We start from the raw sequence: 16,077 nt of genomic DNA, 5'->3' as shown, positions 1-16,077 counted from the left end.
AAAAAAAAAAAATATATATATATATATATATATATATATAAAAACAACTATAATATAATATAAATGACTATAATGATTATTATAAATGATTATATGGAATAATAAAATGATCAAATGATTAATGATTCTAAATGAATAAATGAATGAAGAATAAATGAAGAAAGCAAAACACAACACAAATGTATGGTTGCTCTCAAGGCAAAACACACACAGTTTGCATTTGAGGATCGTCTGATCCTTCAGTAGATTACTTACGAATTGAAGTCTGTTACTGATTCTGAATTACATGAAAAAAATAATACTAATGTAATTCATTACATTACATATTGTTATTAACAACATGAAGTACATTACGTCAAGGTTTCCCAAACTGGGGTTTGTGAAGGAACTGCAGGGATTATAAATTTATTGAAAAGCTAATAATTGATTAAATCATAAACATGTTAAATTAAAATAAGTCATTATAAAATCATTTAAAATAAAACATTTTTCTAAAATAATAATAATAATAATAATAATAATAATATTTTGTTTACCCGCATTTCATATGGCCATAACAAATGTAAGATAACATGCAAATGTGATATTTAAAATATTTATTTTAAAATCTTTACTTCAGGTAAATATGTTGGGTAAAAGTGGTTCAGATGAGAAAAAAAAAAGTTTCGGAATTTGTTACTTCATGAATTTGTGCATTTTAATATGTTTAGAAGACAAAGGCCTTCTAAAGACAAAGAAATACATGGTTAAATAATCTAGTGATAATTCAAAGAAAAATGAATCAATGAATCAATATTTGATGCAACACTGAAACACGTCTTAAACCTGAAATGATTTTTGTAAATCCAGTGGTCAAATGTCACAGAAAAAAGACGTCTGTAAGATGTCAGTTTTAAATACATTATAAATCATAGACATCTTAAAGACATCAAATAGATGGCTATTTGACATCTGATAGGATATGTCCCATAAACATATTGCAGATGAGCAAACAACCTAATAAATAAGTCTTGCAGATGTAAATGTAGACGTCAATTAGACGTCTCCGTGATGTACATGTGCTATCAGGGTAGCGACTGATCTTCGTGTGAATGTCCACAAAACTGGAAGACTTTCTGAATGTATATAAGCAGTAGACTGTTTTAGAAAGGGAAATGTAAAAGATGTAATTAAATAAAAAAGGGAATTAGGGAGAATCAATAAATTATGAAATAAATATTGCTATTGTTTAAATAATATGTAATCCTCTAATCCATAAAATAATTTGTAATCCATAAAGTAAATGTAGTCTGATTATGAGTATTTTAAATTTTAATTTAAGGTAATTACAAGTACTTAAATTTGGAATCTGATTACATATTCCAGATTACATGTAATCAGTTACTACCCAGCTTTGGTAATGCATTACATTCAAAAGTAACTTTCCCCAAGACTGACTGGAGCCAAGTGTTGGAGATGTTTTGGTTTGAAAACACACACACACATTTGTTTTTGTGAATTGTTGGGACTTTCCTTAGACTTCTATAGTTTTTATACTGACAAAATGATATTGTCTATCCCCTAACCCAACCCTAACCCTAAACTCACCCCTTACAGAAAACATGTTTGCATTGTTACATTTTCAGATAAACATCATTTACTATTTTTATTTTTATTTTTTTATATTGTGGAGACCGCAGGCTGGTCCCCACAATGTCAAAAATTTCAGGTTTTACTATCCTTGTGGGGACATTTGGTCCCCACAATGTAGCAAAAAAAAGTACACACACACACAAAACTGTGCATCAATTTGTACCTTAAAGGTGCTGTATTACCTGGATTATAAATATTAATACTTTTTGGAGGATGCAGTCTACTCTGACTACAGAATAAGCAACTAAATTGTTGGGAAAGCTACTTTGTATTTTAAAAATGAAGACATTCAAAAGCATTAGCTAATGTAAAAACAAAACAAACAAAAAAAAACAATGTCTTAGCATGATTTTTGTTCTGAATAGCATGCATAAAACTCACAAGCAAACTTTCATCTGATGTTTAATCTGGAGCCATTAAATTGCATTTTTTTCTTTGAGCCAGACAGATGTGCCAGGGCCTACACCTTGTAAGTGTCCCTAAATAGCACATACACACACAGTTTGCAACCATATGAAACACGACTCCCTGCACTGTTGCTTGGATTCCCACCCCATTCCACAGTGGAATATAGGGCTCTATTTATAGAGCTGGTGGAGCCCGTGGCCCTGAGCTCGGCAGAACGCAGTCATTACAGCCACTTTCCCTAGTGCACTTCAACTCAAAGCCCAGCACACGCCAGTGTGTGTGAGTGTGGAAACAGTGCTAGACAGAGTTCTAAGGCAATCGGTGTTAAAAGAAGAAGAACTTTTGAAGAAAGTAAGAACCTGATACCATCTCATGTGGGATATTTTTTGGACCTAGCTCGTCTTGAAGAGACACTTCAGCTATAGCATATGAAGGTGACTTTTGACTCGTTTGGAACTATCTGCGAAGATCCAGTGGTCACGATCAACTGACAAGAACCAAAAGCAAGACTTGTGAGGACAAGGTGACTATGTAAAACCCAAGCTGTAAGGTGCCACAGGGAGCCACTGACTGGAATTTGGAACTTTGTTTAAATAACAGAAATGATTTGAACTCAAAAGACGATTCTCTTGTTGGTTTGCTATTTTGCTAGACAATCTTTTGAAAAGCTAAAAGCACTGAAAAGTTACTTTTCACTCACAGACAGAGAGAAGATCTAGAGTTTTTACTGTAATCTGATCCCACACACTCTGCAGTAATTATAAAGCAGGGTTGGGAAGCAGTAAAGGAGATTTGTCATTAGGGCTGCCTAAATAAAGAGGCAGGCAAAGGGCGAGGTTTGTGGACTGGGCCGTGGAGGTGCAGCGACGCTCATCTGATTCATCCAGATCCACCCAAAGCTTCCCATGGACCCCCAAGGAGGCCATTATCTAAACAAGGGAGCAGTGCTGTCCGGACTCGGCGCTGCCCGGATGTGCCAGCTGCTCCTGGGTTGCACCACCATGGCCCTGGTGGCCCACAGTGCGGGTTTCAGCGCCACCTACGGGACCTACTGCATGTTCGTCTGGTGCTTCTGCTTTGCCGTTACACTCGTGGTCTTTACTCTGGACGTGACGAGGCTACATGGGTGTATGCCCATCTCCTGGGACAACTTCACTGTGGCCTTCGCCATGTTGGCCACTCTCATGTACGTCACGGCCTCTGTAGTCTACCCCGTCTATTTTCTCAGATCCGAATGCCCATCTGAGGGCTGCGAGGTGCGCAACTATCGCATCGCAGTCACTGTTTGCTCCAGCGTTTGTTGCTTCGCTTACGGAGCTGAGGTGTTCATCACACGGGCCAAGCCGGGCCATGTGGTTGGCTATATGGCTACCATGTCTGGCCTGCTCAAGGTGGTCCAAGCCTTCATAGCCTGCATCATTTTTGGCGCTCTAGCCAATGACAGTGAATACAACCGCCACATCCCTACACAATACTGTGTGGTGGTCTACAGCCTGTGCTTCGCCGTAACTGTCGTCGTTGTGGCTCTCACCGTCTCGGGGAGAACGTCTTCGCTGCGCTTTCCTTTCGACCGCTTTGTGGTCATCTACACCTTCCTGGCCGTGCTGCTGTATCTGAGTGCTGCTGTGGTCTGGCCGATTTTTAGTTTTGATAAGAAGTATGGCACCCCGGGGCGACCAGAAGACTGCCCTAGAGGAAAGTGCCCATGGGACAGCAAGCTGGTGATTGCCGTGTTCACTTCTGTTAACCTGGTGCTGTATTTCACCGATCTGGTGTACTCTCAAAGAATACGATTTGTCTCGCATTCATCTGCATAAGACCAGCTCATCTCCAGTCCGGTGGACATATGAATTCTGGAAATGAAGCATGAGAAGTGTTGAAACATACAGCCATGCCAATAAAATATGGTTGTGTGTATTTGTAGTACTTCAAAATATTCTGGGTTTTTGTAATTTTGTTGATTAGAATGAAAATGTTTAGACTTTCTAACTGCAATTCTAACTCCAGCTTTGCTTAGTAGAATGAAATCAAAACAATTTTAAACAATGTAAAAGTGACTTCCGTGACAATACCTCTCTGCAGTTCACTGACACTGTATGTCTTAAAGGGATAGTTCACCCAAAAATGTAAATTCTGCCATTGTTTTCTCACCTTTATGTAATTTTAAAGTGACTGTAATTTTAATATACTTTGAGTTTTGGTGATTGTATTAGAAGAAAAAAAAAAAAAAAGAAGAAGAAGAAATCTATTATATGCCACAGAAAGTCATAGAGTTTGAAGATGACATGAGGGTGAGTAAAATATGACAGAAATGTAATTTTAGGGTGAACTATCCCTTTAAGAATGGTTTTTGCTTTAAGTTTGTTGTGAATTAGAACAGTTCTGGCTTACTATGAGTACAACCTAAAGTGTATTTTTTATATTTGAAGTATGCATGTAATGTTATAATAATGTTATATGTCAAACATTATTATTATTATTATTATTATTATTTGAGATTTTGAGAATATAGCCTATCAATTGTTTATGTATTGTCCATAAATACTATTTTATTTTATTTTAGATAGCAATCCCTGTATATCTGGTCAATCTACTCAGACTCCAATAATAGTTCAGTATGTTGTTTTTGTTTGTTTGTTTATTTGTTTTAACAGCATGTAACAATATATTGTTACTTCTTCTCAGTACATTTAAATAAATCAAAATATGTGGGTAAACTGGATTCTTTTGTGGCCAGATCAGCTTCTTTCTCTTTCTCACAACTTTAAAATACCACAAAACAAAAATGACCAGGTACGCAAATTAAAACACTTCAGAATGAATATGCACATATAGCTAAATAAATAAATAAATAAAATAAAAAATACTAAAAATAAAAAGATTTAAAATATATACATGTAGCTTACATTTAGGCTAAATACAAATACCCACTAGAGATCAAAAGTAGACTTATGATTATTTAATAATGTTTAATATTTTTATATATTACAATATTTCAGTTTTTAGAAAGCATTTTAAATTATGTTCCTTGCTGAAGTTTATTTATATCTATGTGTGTGTGTGTTGTGTATTATATATAATCTACAGTAGTCATCATTTGAAGTGGATCATAGAAAAAAAAAAAAAATATATATATATATATATAACCTACTCAATTATGAACATTTATAGAAGTTAGCTAAATCTGAAAACATTTTATTTGGCAAATGTTTATAAATAGACAAAATAACCGTGAGTTAGAAGTAGTCTAGGTTTTGCGTTTGTCTGTAATTAAAAATTATATTTAGCTTTGACTGAAATCAACTGAGATCTATAGTCTCTAATAAGGTAAACTAGTTAAACATAGGTGAGACAGAGAGCAAGAAAAGAGTATTGAGGAATAAATACATCAACAAAAAGTAAATCAAATACAAGGAATCTGTTAAATTTATCAGACAACTGCGGATACAGTTTTGCTCTTTCTGTTGACACAAGCCCACGTGCTCACGAAGAGTGATGCAACTGGCTTGTCCAACAGCAGAGCTGACCTATCAGGACGCACGATGCATGCATGAAGCACAGCGATTGGCCGAGACTCGAGCAGTGCTCAACCGTGATTGGTCAAAGCCCTTTACTCCACCTCAGTAATGGCAGTGTAACTAAACGTCCACATAAAACGTGAACACAATAAACAAACGCGAAATAAACAAAACGTAAGTACACCAGCTCTTCGAAGGACAATATTTCAGGTATGTTTATTAGGTAACTTTTAAACGTAGTTCTCGGCATTTATCTCGTTGTCTCTGCTGCGTTACAGCTTTTCTAATCCAATCAGGAAATAAAGTATACAAAAAACAAACTCCGTCCTGATATCACCTCACCTTATTATTAAGTGCTTTTAAATGGATTATTAACCTGTGTGTTTTGTCTGCTGGTGAATGCTGATCGGTGTGGTTGTTTACAGGTCAAAATGAGCGTTGGTTTCATTGGAGCAGGTCAGTTGGCTCACGCGCTGGTGAAAGGCTTCACAGCAGCAGGTACAGCAGCAGCAGCTGAACATTACACACTACAACCACTAGAGGGATCAAAACATTACAACGGGTGAACAATCCAGATCATCCCAAACAAGACTTTACTAAATACTCATAAAACATGCACATTAGTCAAAGTTTTATTAAATAAGTACAGTTTTACACATTAGATCAAGAGTAATATAGACACAGTAAATGTGCAGTAGTAGTAATAATACTAATAACAATAATAATAATAATAATGTTAATAATAATTATGTGATCTCCATCTATCCATCTTAGTAGTGGGCAATTGTAAGAGCATTTTGTCAAATTGGTTTTCATTTTTATTTACCAAAATATTTAATAGTTAAAAAAAAAAGTGAGGCATAAAAATATGAATGACGTTTATTATATGTGCATGCAAAAGTTATTACAATATAATTCTTTTTCCTTATATACTTTAAAATGTAATTTATTCATGTGATGCTAAGCTGAATTTTCAGCATCATTACTCTTCAGTGTCACGTGATCCTTCAGAAATCATTCTAATAAGCTGATTTATTATGAGAATTATCAGTGTTAGACACAGTTGTGCTGCCAAATATATATATATATATATATATATATACACTACCGTTCAAAAGTTTGGGGTCAGTAAGACTTGTAATAGTCTTTAAAGAAGTCTCTTATGCTCATCAAGGCTGCATTTATTTGATTAAAAATATAGAAAAAAAACAGTAATATTGCAAAATGTTTTTACAATATAAAATAATGTTTTTTATTTTAACATACTTTAAAATAGAATTTATTCCTGTGATGAAAAGCTGAATTTTTATCAGCTGTTACTCCAGTCTTAAGTGTCACATGATCCTTCAGAAATCATTCTAATATGCGGATTTATTATTAGAATGATCAATGTTGGATAATATCAACAGTTGTGCTGCCAAATATTTTTTGGAACCTGTGATTTTTTTTTTTTTTTTTTTTTCAGGATTCTTTCATGAATAACAAGTTTAAAAAGTACAGTGTTTATTCAAAATATAAATATTTTATAACAATGTAAATTATTTATTATTAACTTTTAATAAACGTTTAATTATTAACTTAATACATCCTTGGTGAATAAAAGTATTAATTTCTTAAAAAAAATTCATGTGACCAGTGTTGGGGAAAGTTACTTTTAAAAGTAATGCGTTGCAATATTGAGTTACTACCTAAAAAAGTAACTAATTGTGTTATTTAGTTACTTTTTATGGAAAGTAATGCGTTACTTTACTTTTGCGTTACTTTTTAAATCTGGGCAGGGCTTGCTTGTTTGTTTTTAATATAAAAAGTACTACTTTTGGCAAATGTAAAAGCCTTTTCACACCAAAAGCCTCAGGCTTTGAGAAAAGCAAATGTTAGATTATCTTGAGTAATTTTTTTTCTTATTAGTATGGTTGAATTGGATCATTAAAGGTCGGCAGCAAAGACATCAGTTTATAAAATGGGATTAAATGCATAAAGGATATTTGTATTATTTTACATATTTAATTATTGCAGGTTTGCATCATATTCTGAGTTGAATTTCACAGTTTTTATCCATTTTAAGAAATACTGAATCTGTTTTTTGTGAGTGAGATGAATTAATGCATGTTCACATTTATTCTAGAACTAACATTACTAGAACATGGCATTACTTTTTAAAAAAAAGTAACTTAGATATTTTCTTGTCAGTTAAAAAGTAATGCCTTACTTTACTAGTTAATTGGAAAAAGTAATAATATTACGTAACTCACGTCACTTGTAATGCGTTACCCCCAACACTGCATGTGACACATGATTAATAATAATAATATAAATTAAATATTACTGTCTATTAATATAGACATTGTTTTACATTGTAATAATATTTCACAATATTACATTTTTTTTTTCTGTATTTTTAAACCAATGAACACACCCTTGTGCATATATTACTATATATACTTGTGCCTTTGACTAAACATAACATACACCCTAACATATAATATTATTCACAACATTACTTTGCATTCTCCTGTCCATCAGGTGTGATCGCCACACGCAGGATAACAGCGAGCTCTCCAGACACAGACCTCCCAACTGTCGTTGGCCTAAGAGTGAGTGTTTGACCAGGATCTGAGTCATATTAGACAACAAATTAGTTTAAAAGCAGTATTCAAATACACTTTTTTTGAACATGTTTAATGAGGTACTTTCTCTATTCTTCAGAAAATGGGCGCATACTTCACCACCAGTAATAAAGAGACTGTAAACAAGAGTGATGTTCTGTTCCTTGCAGTCAAGCCACATATCATTCCCTTCGTTTTGGATGAGATCGGGCCAGACATCGAAGACCGTCATCTCATTGTGTCCTGTGCAGCAGGAGTGACGATCAGCTCCATAGAGAAGGTCAGAATAACTAGAATAACTAACTAACTAACTAAATAAAGATAGATAGATCAGCATCGTTACTCCAGTGTTTAGTGTCATATGATCCATCAGAAATCATTCTAATATGCTGATTTGCTGCTCAAGAAACATTTCTTACTATTATAAATGTTAAAATCAGTTATGCTGCTTAATATTTCTGTGAAAACTATGATACACTGTCATTCAAACGCTGGAAATAATACGTTTTTCTTTTTTTTTCCTTTTAAATTAATACTTTCATTTAGCAAGGATGCATGAAGTTCATTAAATACGACAGTAAAGACGTTTTGTAATGTTACAAAAAAAGTGTTTCAAATAAAATGCTGTTGTTTTGAATATTCAGCTTTGATTACAGCAATAAATTACAGCTGAAGTATATTTAAATTAGGGCTGTCAAATAGATGAATCACGATTAATTGCATTCAAAATAAAAGTGTTGAGTTTAAATAATATATGTTAGGTAAACATAATGTGTGTGTATTTATTCTGAATATACATAAAAATACACACAGTACACACTCATATATTATGTAAACACAATTACGATTAATCACGATTAATTGATTTGACAGCCCTAATGTAAATAGATTTTATTATTATTATTTTTTAAATGCTAATTACATCTTATAATATTACTGTTTAACTGTATTTATGATTAAATCCCTGTAGCCTTGGTGAGCATAAAGGAGTTATTTCAAAAACACATATCATATATTCATATATCATTCTTTCATTCACTCATTTACTTATTTCATGTTTGATCATTCATAGAGTATATCAGATTTTTTTTTTTTTTTATGGAAGTCCAACAAAAATTATATAAATATTGAGAAATCCTCTAGTAATGCCCATTTTGAACACTTGCATTGAATAAATCTTGCATTAATGCAAAAACAGCGTCATGTTATGTAACACAAAGATATTAATACAGATTGTACTCTCTTAATTTTATGGGCCATGCAATATACACACACCTCTGATCACACATCAATTAAATTCTATATCTGTTCATAACTTCCTATATTTGCAGAAATTACTGCAGTACCGGCCGTCACCTAAAGTAATCCGCTGTATGACAAATACTCCAGTGGTGGTGCGTGAAGGAGCCACGGTGTACGCCACAGGCACTCATGCAGAGGTGGAGGACGGAAAGCTCTTGGAGCAGCTAATGGCCAGTGTGGGCTACTGCACAGAGGTGGAGGAGGACCTAATCGATGCCGTCACTGGCCTTAGTGGCAGCGGCCCAGCCTACGTAAGGAACAACCGTGAAATATAAAGGAGGTTTAAACCAACCGTTGAGCTCCTTGTGGTTTCCTTTGCACATCCACCTCTGACGACTTCTTTTTATCTTAGGCGTTTCTAGCTGTTGACGCTCTTGCTGATGGAGGGGTGAAGATGGGACTCCCCAGAAGACTGGCTGTGCGACTGGGAGCTCAGGCCCTGCTTGTTAGTGCATGACAATCTCTGAAACATTTCTCATATTTATAATCTGATCAATCTTGTCTGAGATTTACAGTATAATTATGCTTTTTCCAAGGGGGCGGCAAAAATGCTCCTGGAGTCCGAGCAACACCCTGGACAATTAAAAGACAACGTGGCTTCACCTGGAGGTGCTACGATCCACGCTTTACATGTCATGGAAAGCGGCGGCTTCCGTAGCCTCCTGATCAACGCTGTGGAGGCGTCATGCATTAGAACAAGGTACAGCTAAAAAAAAAAAAAATGCTGCTTGAAAGAAGGCAAAAGAATTTCAAATGAGTGATTTTCAGTTAGTTGAAGTTCATCTTGAAGTATAGTTGTGTTCATCTACCTTTCTTCATAAGACATAATCAATGAAAATGATTTGATAAGCATATATTTTTATGATATGCACAAAACAGAAGTGACTAGCAGCTCTACAGAAGAAGTCTATTCTAACAATAGAGTCTTCACTATCACTTTTTTTATCAGTTTAACACAACCTTGCTAAATAAAAACTATTAGTTTCTTTCAAAAAAGAAAGAAAAAAGAATTACTAACCCCATACTTTTGAACTTTTCGATTATTTTAGTAATCGAGTATTCTACAGATTATTCCATCAATTAATCTAGGATCAGATAAGAAGACATTTTCTTTATTAAAAAGCAATACTAAATATACAAGAGAAAATAAAATAGGTCTCTTAAAATAAACAACTAATTTGTTTCTTTTTTAGAAAAATGAACATTTTTATTGCTGATATTGCATACAGTAATAGCCATGAAAACTAAACCCATTTAATGCATTATACATACAAAATGCAAATACAAATATATCAGTAAATAAATATATATATGTATTTAGATGTTTAATTCAGCTCAGAAGGACATGAATGCATTTAACTTGCAGTTACAAATGCATAAATAATTTTTGGTTATTTTACACAAAACATTGAATAATGATATTTACATGTATTTTCAAAATGAAGATACTTTAAATGTGAAATCAAAACCGCCAGTAGGTGGCAGTAAGTCACTGTTAAGTAAGTGAGTCATTGCGATTGAACTGAATCATTTAAGGGGTGACGCAAAAAAGACGCAAAACAGTGCTGTGGCTGAGTTTGTAATGGTTATTTGTTGGCAAAATACAGCAAAAACGGGCAATATGCTGTCTAAAACATAAGTCTCTTAATATTAACTACTTGTTTATTGATGAACTGTTGCATAAAATCAGTATCACATTTGTAATCATGCTGAGGCACTCTTCATTTGATATTCACTAACTTTATAACTTTCTGTGTCACAGAGAGAGAATGAGACAATCAACATAAATGGCACTTAGTCTTTAACAAAACATAGCTAACTGACATCATAACTAACCACCATTCTTAAATATGTCCAGCTTTATCGATTTGTGCGTCAGTAATAATGGTCCGTGGGGAAACACAGTGTTTAGTGTGTAGTTACAGTAAATGGACTAAATGAAGCCTCGAGGCAAAAAAAAAAAAATTGCTTTGATTTTTTTGTATTCGAGTTACTCAAGGAATCGTTTCAGCCCTATTTTGAACAATACTGTATATTGTTACCAAAAATTATATTTAATATTTCACAATGTTGCTGTTTTTGGTTTTGATCAAATAAATGCAGCCTTGGTGAGCAGAAGAAACTTACATAAAATAAAATAAAATAAAATGATAAATTCTTACTGATTCCAAACTTTTGAACAACAGTGTATTCCATGTGGAATACAATTTAAAAAAAATACAATTTAAAAAATGGTTAACAGGTTACAATTAAATGTTTAAATGTTAAATGTACAGAATCATTAAAACACATATAATAGAAAGTGGGTCTGTATAACGTAATCATTTTTAAGCTTACTTTTTTTTTTTTTTTGACAGGGAGCTTCAGTACTTGGCTGACCAGGAGAAGATTTCCCCCGCTGCCATAAAGAAGACAACTCTGGACATGGTGCTTCAGCAGCCGGGTGTGACGGCGGCAGGGGTCGGGGTCAGGACAGGCCTAAACCTATTTAACAGCAGCACCTCCAAAAACAAGAAAAACTGAAACCCTTCAAAACCATGTCCGGTTTACAGTAGGGATGAAACCACTCCAAGAACTGCAGATAGGAAGACACTAAAATACCAAAAAACTGTTTTAAATTGTTCTCGTAAACTGGTCACTGAGCTTTTTTCTATAACCTGTATGATGTGTTCACTTATTTTGTATATTGTGTTTTTGCCTTATGCTGGTTTGGACCAACTCTAAGCAATAGTTTCTCTTGATACACTCTGTAAACAAAACACTGTGTAAATTTATTAAACTATGTCTGAACTAGTCAGATTATGCTGTATTTTGCAATGCGTCTCTGAATGAATGACTTGAATGAAATTAAAGCATTTGTAGTGAGATTTCTCATTTTGAAGTTGACCTTTTTTCTCCCTTTTAAAAGAATAATTCTTATATTTAATATTTACATTTTATTTTTCATCTGGACAGTTTACACACTCTTAGTACTGCTCAGTAGTTCTGTGTACTCCAATTTGTGAAGCAAATTGTTTGACTGATAGCAAACCAGGGTTTAACAGCTCTGCTGTATCTGTTCCTTAAGCCAGTCAGTTTTTCATTTGTATCATTTTCTTTCGGCTTCAGAGATATTAGATGATTCTTATTTAAAAACAGCATGACGGCTTGGATCAAACATGGCAGATTTGCGTATTCAACATTCTCATTCATTCATTTATTCATAAAGGTAAATCTTCCACTTCACTTTCTGTGAGGTGATCTATCGATGTGTACATGTGCTGTGCCCTACAGAGCGAACACTTGTGTTCCTAACAATTCCAAGATGTCCAAGATGTCTGAATACAGTGCACTATTAGGTGATTCAAATGTACCTCACTTATTTAATATGTGATGCCCATTTTCAGATGCATCTGTGTAAAATTTTCTGCATGAAATGGGTGACACAACCCTAATGGTAGATAGTGATGAGCATGTTCAATTTCTTTAGAAACAATGAGGTCTGTCATCTTTTTAAAGCAGACATAACACACCAATCTTATGTTAATCTGGAGTACTTTACATGATCAATTTACAAATAAATCCTTATGAATACTGAAATCGTGGCATTAATTTTATTATTATTGTATTCAGTTGTCTTATCAATGGAATTGTTGTGTTCAATTGCATTTCCTGCTTATGCATTATTCAATTGTTTACCCATTTACTAATCTAATCTAAATTAAAGGGTTAGTTCACCCAAAAAAAAATTCTGTCATTAATTACTCACCCTCATGTTGTTCCAAACCCGCAAGTCATTCATCTTCAGAACACAAATTAAGATAGAAGAGTCTCACTTGTGTCTGCAGGGTGTTGGCTGCAGACACTTAATTAAGTAATTTACGTGTTAACGCGTATCTACGTATTATTATGCAGCTTATTCTACAAACTGAATTGCATATTACAAATAAAGCCCTATGAAATCCATTTTATTTTATCTCAAATTCCGTTTTGTTTTTTTTTTTTTGTTCCAAATTCCATTTTTTCCATTTTAATTTTTCTCAACTCCTTTTTAATGGTAAATTAAATATATTAATCAATCATGTTATTAATCAAAGAGCATGTCTAATTAATTAAAATCATAAAACAAAGTTTTAACAAAAATGACACGTTTAGGGCCCTATGAAATGTTTTATTTTTCTTCTCACCATGTTTTATTGTTATCAAACTCTGTGTTTTAGCATGTTGAATTATTTGAATGCATACTTATTTAAATTTATTCTTAAAATAACCTTATGAAAGTAATGCTTTGCCGTAACCAACGTTGTCTGCCCAACAGTGACATATTTCTTTACTCTTCTTTTTAAGTTGGCTTGAGAAAGCCAACTTACTGATATGCTATTTTCTTCTGAGACTAAATCTGTTGACACTAACTCGTCCTAGAGCTTTAACTCTACAAACTCCAAACTCAGCCCAGATCTTCAAACTGATCTGACTGAGTGTGCTATATCTTTTCTAACTGATCGGACTTACGATTTTCCTAAAAATGACGATTAAAATTGGGAAAAATCCCATAGACTTACATTGACGGAATGTTCAAATGAGCCAACACTATTCAAATTCCAACTGTCAAAACTCCCAGAATCCTTTGAGACTCAGTCAAGCTTCCCTTCTATGTACTGTATTTCTAATCCATTTAAACTCATTCAGACTCATCTATCTATCTATGCCTAGCAACCAGAATCATGCTAGTAACTTGCTGATCATGCTAATAACATGCTAGTAACATGCTAGTAACTTGTTAATCATGCTAGTAACTTGCTAGTCATGCTAACAACATACTTAGTAACTTGCTAATTATGTTAGCACCATGCTAGTACCTTAATCATTATAACATCATGCTAGTCACATGTTAATCATGTTAATAACATGCTAACAACATTCTATCTATCTATCTCTGACAGACTGTATTCCCTTTAAATATCCAAACGTTAACCTTTTAAAACTACTTCAGAATTCAAACTATTTCAGACTGAAAACCATCAAACTTAAAACTTTTTAAAACTTCTTAAACTTTTTAAACTTTATAAACTTTTCAAACTTTTTAAAACTTTCTGTTCTAGCTTTCTCAAGCCAACTTAAAGTTTGTCTTGACAAACTTTTTTTATCTAGTTACCCTTTGTTTCCTTAAGATGGCCTATGTCTCTTTATGTTGGCAGTGATGTGGCATTTATGAATTGTGTTCTGTATTTTGTGTTGAGTGAGACTGAGGATGTTCCAAAGGGGGCAGGACACGTTTGGAACAGGACCACCAAGAGACCACATGGCAAGGATTAGAATTGGTTTAATTCCTCATGGGAATGACACAATATACATGCCAAGGCGTAAGTGTATATTTCAGATAAAATTTTCACATAATTTGACAAGATTATGTTTTATCTCTGATTCAGATATTGTGGTGTTTTTTTACTGATTCTAAGATAATGCACTAAGCAAAATAGGCACTGCTGAGTATTCTGCTCAGAGTATGGTTGTGGTGTTGTTGGGATTTCAACTGCTAACCTCTACATAAACCCTCAGATGACGCGTACACTATAATGGCTTAATTACACACATATTATCATACATTTTACATGTAATTACTTGACATATTCTGTCATGTGATTCAGTTTACATGACCAGGAGTCAGAGAGGAGAACACAGTTTGTTTAACAACAAAAAGACTTGATTCAAGTCAGTTAATTAGACCTTGTTTAGTTAGGAAGTTCCAGTGCTTTTAAGCAAACAGTTCTTTCTCATGTTCTCATGTCTTTTTCCCTCCTGTACAGCTGGGACAACGCAGAAACTACTGATTGTCCCACATTCCATGTCTGAGAGGGAATTTGTGGAAAGGATAAGAGAGGAATTCCCAGAATTGCAGCAGCGTCAATTTACACTCTGCCGATTAAATCAGCACTAACGTATTATCCCTTTAAACCTCCCCACAGTTTGCCCTGCTTCAATAAAGTCCTGCCAAGATCTCAGAAATTCACGGTCTGCTGTATACATAAGACCGAAGGTATGATTCTTTATACATTTATACACATTTTTTTCAGCTGTAACACTTGTTTCTACAAGCAGTGAATCAAAAGTGTTGAATTACACATTTTTGAGAATTTTAATATTGATCTGAGAAATGCTCCAAAACAACAGAAAAATTGTCTTTGGTCATTTACATATGATTTAAATTGTGACACTTATTCAGCAAGCAATACTGTGTTTTTCAAAGAAAAAGCTTTTTGGACTTCTTTAGGTTTTGGAGCAAGCTGGAGATGAAAATGAACCGCAAGACGACAATGTAAATTTCTCAATTGTCAAATTTTAAGATACTGAATGCAATCAATTATATAAATGTGACAGTTTTTTCTGCAAGCAGAAGGGTGTTTTTCTAAGCAGAACTTTTTGGACTTTTTCAGGTTTTGGGGCCAGCCGGGGATGAAAATGAACTGCAAGATGACAATGTAAATTTCTCAACTGTTTTCACATAATGAATGCAATCTATTATATATATGAGTTTTTCTGAAAGCAAGGGTGTTTTTCTAAAAACTGCCTTTTTTTTTTCTTTTTTGTAGGTTTTGGAGGCACCCGGGAATGAAAATGAACTGCAAGATGAC

The 16,077-nt window shown here is 33.8% G+C and overlaps 2 protein-coding genes across 3 annotated transcripts; both read left to right on the top strand.

Moving 5' to 3' along the window:
- Positions 1 to 1,638: 1,638 nt before the first annotated feature.
- On the top strand, positions 1,639 to 4,762 carry LOC127162350 (myeloid-associated differentiation marker-like protein 2). The gene has a single exon (XM_051105151.1). The coding sequence runs from the start codon at positions 2,946 to 2,948 to the stop codon at positions 3,855 to 3,857; it is 912 nt and encodes a 303-aa protein (XP_050961108.1). The 5' UTR covers positions 1,639 to 2,945; the 3' UTR covers positions 3,858 to 4,762.
- Positions 4,763 to 5,614: 852 nt separating this feature from the next.
- pycr1a (pyrroline-5-carboxylate reductase 1a) lies at positions 5,615 to 12,347 on the top strand. Of its 2 annotated transcripts, none has more exons than XM_051105150.1 (8): positions 5,615 to 5,732; positions 5,984 to 6,056; positions 8,082 to 8,152; positions 8,265 to 8,444; positions 9,496 to 9,717; positions 9,819 to 9,911; positions 10,003 to 10,166; positions 11,824 to 12,347. In XM_051105150.1, exons 2-8 carry the CDS (start codon positions 5,990 to 5,992, stop codon positions 11,987 to 11,989), a joined length of 963 nt encoding a protein of 320 aa, XP_050961107.1. In that variant the 5' UTR covers positions 5,615 to 5,732; positions 5,984 to 5,989; the 3' UTR covers positions 11,990 to 12,347. The 2 variants fall into 2 exon arrangements, with proteins under 2 accessions (XP_050961107.1, XP_050961106.1); XM_051105149.1 differs by having other exon boundaries at positions 5,637 to 5,768.
- The last annotated feature ends 3,730 nt before the right edge of the window (positions 12,348 to 16,077 follow it).

The sequence above is a fragment of the Labeo rohita genome, unplaced genomic scaffold (assembly GCF_022985175.1).
Source record: "Labeo rohita strain BAU-BD-2019 unplaced genomic scaffold, IGBB_LRoh.1.0 scaffold_90, whole genome shotgun sequence".
Lineage (NCBI taxonomy): Eukaryota > Metazoa > Chordata > Actinopteri > Cypriniformes > Cyprinidae > Labeo > Labeo rohita.
The sequence above is the reverse complement of the archived record's forward strand: the minus strand, read 5'-3'. Positions and strand labels throughout refer to the sequence as shown.